The sequence below is a fragment of the Chenopodium quinoa genome, unplaced genomic scaffold (assembly GCF_001683475.1).
Source record: "Chenopodium quinoa cultivar QQ74 unplaced genomic scaffold, ASM168347v1, whole genome shotgun sequence".
NCBI classification, from domain to species: Eukaryota; Viridiplantae; Streptophyta; class Magnoliopsida; order Caryophyllales; family Amaranthaceae; genus Chenopodium; species Chenopodium quinoa.
The window spans coordinates 3,766,959-3,773,214 of NW_018744092.1; the positions used below are offsets into that span (position 1 = coordinate 3,766,959).

Below are 6,256 nucleotides of genomic sequence, written 5' to 3' on the forward strand. Positions count from 1 at the left end.
GGGAGTAGGTAGCAACATACCAACATTTAAACTCAAGGAGGCCAAAAAATGAGGGCAAAGTGGGCCCATCTGACGGCTAATTCCTCCCTTGCCACGGTCTTCATACCCTTGCGTGTTTGGCGGGGAAAACTGCGTACTTTGAGCAAATATAATACACTTTCTAGTTTTTACATTTAATTAACTTGTCTTCTACTCCTTTTTTTTTTTTTTTTTATTATTCCATAAATGCAACTATTAAGTCAAACATCTTACCATTAAACACTGTAATAGTACTGCTTAATTAATGCTTAATTAAACCACACCATTTATTCTCACTGAAAAACTTGGAAAAAAAAAGTTAGAATTTTAACCATTTTCAGTATAATTAGTCTTCTTAATATGGTGTGAAACCTTAATTCAGTCACAATGGAGGACGAAGAAGATTCACCCAATAAATTTTCCAGATATGAAGAAAATTACACCAGGTAATTTTAAAGTTATTAGTCACCATACTTTAGTTTAGCATTGGCATTTGACACATGAACTAACTTTGATAAGTAAGTTTATGTTAATATTCGAGATTGATTAATACGAGTCTGATATTGATTAATCTCACACACATAAATCGTAACAACATTAGGTGAATTAGGGAACATAGTCATTTATATACTACAAGTAGCATTTCTCCAAAACGCGTTTAAAAAAACATAATAATATTATTACTTTTTTCTATGTGGTGTTCTTCATTTTGACCAAGAAATTGGAAATTTCAACGGTTTGAATAACCCACCTTATTCTTATTAATTGAATACTGAAATCATATGTTTGGACTAACCCTTTTTCTTTTCTTACTACTACTTCTTTCTTTCCTATATCTTTCCTACCCATATTTATAAATTTAAGTTCAATCTTTTTATAGCTTCTTTCTTATTTCCCACTTTTCTCTTTCTCAAATTTCAGCTTCAAAGAGCTGAAATCTCATAAATTATTTGATTTTTATCATTTTTTAATTGGAAGTTTAATTCTTTTGGAGTTGGGTTTTTGTTGATTCTTGTTTCCCACAAAATAAATCAAGGGATTTTAATTTCTGGGATTTTTTTTGCTCAAAGTTCTGTCCTTTTTTCCCCAGGTTAGTTCAATTTCTGCTAATTTTATGCTACTGTGTTACATTTATTAAAATTTATATAAAAGTTTTAATGTTGTTTTGTTTCTGTTTTTGCTATTTTTATTGATTTCTTATGTTTTTTGGGTGAATTTGTGTTTTTATATTGAGAATTGCTTCTAAATCTTGCACCAATTTGTTGATGCAGGGGGTTTTCTCTCTTGTCAGAAAAAAAAGGATCATCCTTATGGTTTCCAAAGCAATATATACCGCGATTTTAGTACTAATTTCATATTTGATACTAGCATCAAGCTCTAGTATTCATGATCACAACCCTTTTAATTCCAATGGCTCGTTGCTCGAAATGCCGGAACACAGCTTCAATACAAATGTCAATGTCAATACTGTTATCTCTTCAGGTTCGGGTTCGGGTTCAGGCTGCAGCAGCAGTCTGTCTGCTTCTCAGAATCACAGCAATGCAGAATCAGAAGAAAGGGTAGTTGTCAGTCATGAGAATGATGAGGGGAAGTTAGAGAAATTGGAGAAACAACCACATTTAGTGAAACTCCCTTTAAGACACAGGACAGTTGGGGAGGAGGGGAGGAAGCAGTCTGTTATTGAGTCTACATTTAGAGACTTGAACAGAATTCTGACTTTTCGACGAAGGATTACTGAGAATAAGAATCAGAAAGCGAATTCGAGGCTTCAGAATCATAGGCAGTTACTTGAAGAACAGCCTGCAAAAGAGCCTGATGTAAGTGTGTTGCAAGGGCATCTTGTGGGCAGTTTGAAATCTGGGGTTAGTCTTGGTTCAGGAGAATACTTTATGGATGTGTTTGTGGGTACTCCTCCTAAGCATTTCTCGCTGATTGTTGATACAGGAAGTGATCTCAATTGGATACAATGTGTACCTTGCTACGATTGTTTCGAGCAGAACGGGCCTCATTATGATCCGAATGATTCATTATCGTTTAAGAATATTAGCTGCCAAGACCCTAGGTGTGATCTTGTTAGTGCACCTGATCCTCCAGTGCCTTGTAAAGGTCGAAACCAAAGCTGTCCGTATTTTTATTGGTATGGTGACAGTTCGAACACCACAGGGGATTTTTCCCTTGAGACTTTTACAGTGAACTTGACTTCTCCAAATGGGGATTCAGAGTATAAGAAGATGGATAATGTTATGTTCGGTTGTGGACATTGGAATCGCGGTCTCTTCCATGGAGCTGCAGGGTTGTTAGGACTTGGAAAGGGGCCGCTGTCATTCTCCTCTCAGTTGCAATCAATATATGGACATTCGTTTTCATATTGTTTGGTGGATAGAAATAGTGATCCTAGTGTTAGTAGCAAGCTGATTTTCGGGGAGGATAAGGAACTCCTGAACCACCCGGAATTGAAATTCACTAAGCTAGTAAATGGTAAAGATAATCCAGTTGATACCTTTTACTACGTGGAGATAAAATCAGTCTCAGTTGGAGGTGAAATGTTGAATATACCCAAGGAAATGTGGAATTTCATGGAGGATGGTGGTGGTGGAACTATTGTTGATTCAGGAACCACTCTCAGCTATTTTGTAGAACCGGCTTATGAGGTCATTAAATCCGCGTTCATGAAGAAAATCAATAAGTATCCATTGGTTTCAGACTTCCCTATCCTAAGTCCTTGCTATAATGTTTCTGGGGTGGAGAATAATGACCTTGAGATGCCTAGTTTCAGAATTCAGTTCAGTGATGGCGCTGTGTGGAACTTTCCTGTTCAGAATTATTTCATAAGGATTGATCAGGAGGTGGTGTGTTTGGCAATGATGGCCACGAAGAGATCGGCCTTCTCTATAATCGGAAACTATCAGCAGCAGAATTTTCACATGTTGTACGACACGAAACGATCTAGGCTAGGTTATGCACGTACAAGCTGTGCTGATGTCTGACAGAACATTGCAGAAGAGCATATAAATTTGGTCAGTTAGAGAAGGAATTTTTTCACACATTTTGGGTTAGAAAGGGGCAGTAACTCTTTATTCCTGTTCTCTAGTTTGTTGTATTTTCGTCTTCTTTTTGTAGATTTGGGTTGTTGTTCTCTTTTATTCCAGGTTAGATACTTGAAAATAGGTCCCTTGCAAAGTTCAGCTAATTTATATACTGGAGAACAGGGAATATCACCTGTCCCATGAAATGTACACATCTCTTTATATGTTTTTTGGCGATTTATGTACAGCATCTATCTCCCCCTGCCTGATTTCAGATTAACTACCGAAACAAATCTATATAAGAAGAATTTGTGTTCATGAAATTTGAGTAACCTATTGTACCTTTATGCTCTTTATCAAATTTGATTCCATGTCTTTACATAGATGTAAACCAAATACTTCAGTAAGGAGTTTAGAAAGTTCTTTAAGAGACTCCGAAAGCCAATTTTACTCGTCTTTGTCCCTTTGTACCCATGAAAAATGAAGAGACTCTCGTTAAGTAACATAATGGTTAGATTTGTAGAAATTTTTTTGTTACTGTTGCAAAATGTTTGACCAAGTTCCCTTGAAAAATCAGCACATTATCTGCTCTCCACGGGCAAAGTCTGCAACCTGAGGAGCAGCAGTAGCAAAACTAGCAACCACAGCAGCAACATCACCAGCAATGGCCCAGAACTCGAATTGTAACAATCAAGGTTCTGTCCAGGCTGCTGTAACGCAGATTGCTTCAAGCAATGCGGTGACCAGCGTAAATAGGGGGACACTTGACTCATGGTTTTTTGGGTTTCATGAGGACTGACTGCAATCTATGAGCTACATTGAGAGTCCAATTGAGGATGATATTAAGCAAATGATTGTCTTTGAAGTTGTTATTTAATTTTTTTTATTTCTCACAATTCTTGCACATAATTTGAAACGGAAAAGGGATGTAGTATATTGATGATATAATACCAGATTCTATTTACACATTTCAAACAAGAATTTAAAAAAAAAACGAAGGGAGTATTTATTTTGAACTTGAGTATTGTATTAATACAATTAGATTCGTATTAACAAGCATCCTTCTATTACTCCTTTATATCTATTACTCCATTTCCCATATATTATTATTATATAATAATGGGACAATACATCATAATAAATACTTACCTTCTTTTTGGGTAAGTTTTACATCTTACATTTACTAGCTACCCTACTTGCTTTATCATTCTCTCTTCTCTCCTTAATATGTGTGTATAAATTGAACACGCTTCAACTGAATAGAAACAGAGGAAGTATTACTCTGTATGCCATATATCTTTATTACATCATATTTTATTCCTCCAAATGGTTAATACTTCCTCTGTTTTTTTATTTGACACCATTTGACTTTTACACTATCCACACACTACACTTTGACGTGATTTTGTGATTTATAGATGCGACAAATATAGTCATGTGAGATCTTGTTTGAATCTTCTTGATGTATATTTTATTAATATCCACTTTTTATAATTTTACAATGTTGATAATTAGAGATATTAATCATTAAAAACATGCGTCAGCAAACGTGGTATTAGAAATGTACCAACTAAAAAAAACAAAGGAAGTATATTTTAAATTGGGTAATTGTAGATTTGTAACAATATTTAAAATAATGTTTCTATTATTATTATTATTATTATTATTATTATTATTATTAATCAAAATTCCCATTTTATAATATTTTCATATATTATCATATTTTAGGAAAAAACAATTGATTAAATATCATTAAACAAGGTTATTATTCTTGCCTATTAGGTGTATTACATAATTTTAAATACCTTAATTGGTTAATAAAAAGAAATTTAATATTAATTTATCATTGAATTTTTAAAACATTCAATGATTCAAATGGTCTAACATGTATTTTTAATATACTCATTTTTCTAATCGACTCTTGCGTTATATTTCAGTTTCATTTCTTTATATACGCTGAATAAGATGATAATAAATATTTCATATTTGTATTTTAATTATCTAAGTTATTTTTAATACAATTTTTTTTCTTCTATTGATTAAATGTAGTGAAATTACCGTGCATGGCACATGACCTAATCTAGTATTTTACTACTTTCTTCCCCACTAGTAGTCCCCTCATATCATATATATTTTTTTTAAAAAAATTATTCACTCTCCTCCCCACTTATACTCGCTTTTGCATTTTTAGGTTCCTTTTTATTGTTCAACCAACCTCACTTACATTATAAAATAATACTTTCTACTATTCATCCTAAAACTCTGTGTTCGGTGAATTGGAGCAAGAAATAAAATACGGAGGGAGTAACTCAATAATTACTTTAGGTTAAAGATCGATGACCTTATTTGAATATTGAATTTGGTCAAGATGACTATAATTTAGCCAAACACGAAAAGGATTTGAGTTGGAATTGAACCAATATTGAATCAACCTTATCTTAATCAAACGGGACTTAATCAATTTGGACTTAATCGAAATCAATGGAACCGGAATCAACTCGACCCAAAGTCATCCGACCCGAAATAAATATGGTTAAATCCATTTTGAATCTGATCCGAATTTATCCGAACCGAATATGAACTGATTTGAAGTTGATCAGACCCTAGCTCGACATAACTTTACCCGAAATTTACCCAACCCGAACCGAGGTGGGTTAAAACGACAACCTTGACCCGAACAGACTCGACTTGTCGTGGGTCAACCCAAACTCCATCCGCTTACCCGAATTGACATATCTGGTAAGTGTTGGAGTATTAAAAAATTGTAAAAGATTGATAGTTGGGTCAATAGTTTATTAAAAAGTAAAGAATGTGAGAGGAAAGAGGGGAGATCTAAACAACCAAAAATTTAGACTATTTCCAACCTAAAAAGTCAAAAATTTATAAAACTCTAAGGTACTATGTTTTGAGAGTAAATTATTTAATTTCGCCTAAATCATCACTTCAGTACTCAAATTGTTAAAAAAAAAAAAGATAGATAAAAAGGTGAAAAAATGCAAACCTTAGTACCGATTTGTTAGCTAAATTTTAATTTTTAAAGATATTGATGGTTAACTTTTTATGCATTGATAAGCGTAATAAATGAAACAGGTATATATACAAGAATAGAGGAAGTATATGAATAATACATAAACCAAAGTAATAATTTATAAAAAAAAACATAAGTATTTCATTCTCCTATTTTGTTTTCTCCAAACACATTGCTCAAAACT

At 33.4% G+C, this 6,256-nt stretch overlaps 1 protein-coding gene across 1 annotated transcript; it reads left to right on the forward strand.

Annotated features, from left to right (window-relative positions):
• The first annotated feature begins 796 nt into the window (after positions 1-796).
• LOC110691910 (aspartic proteinase nepenthesin-2-like) lies at positions 797-3,367 on the forward strand. The gene is made up of 2 exons (XM_021868889.1): positions 797-1,109; positions 1,290-3,367. Exon 2 carries the CDS (start codon positions 1,329-1,331, stop codon positions 3,003-3,005), a length of 1,677 nt encoding a protein of 558 aa, XP_021724581.1. The 5' UTR covers positions 797-1,109; positions 1,290-1,328; the 3' UTR covers positions 3,006-3,367.
• The last annotated feature ends 2,889 nt before the right edge of the window (positions 3,368-6,256 follow it).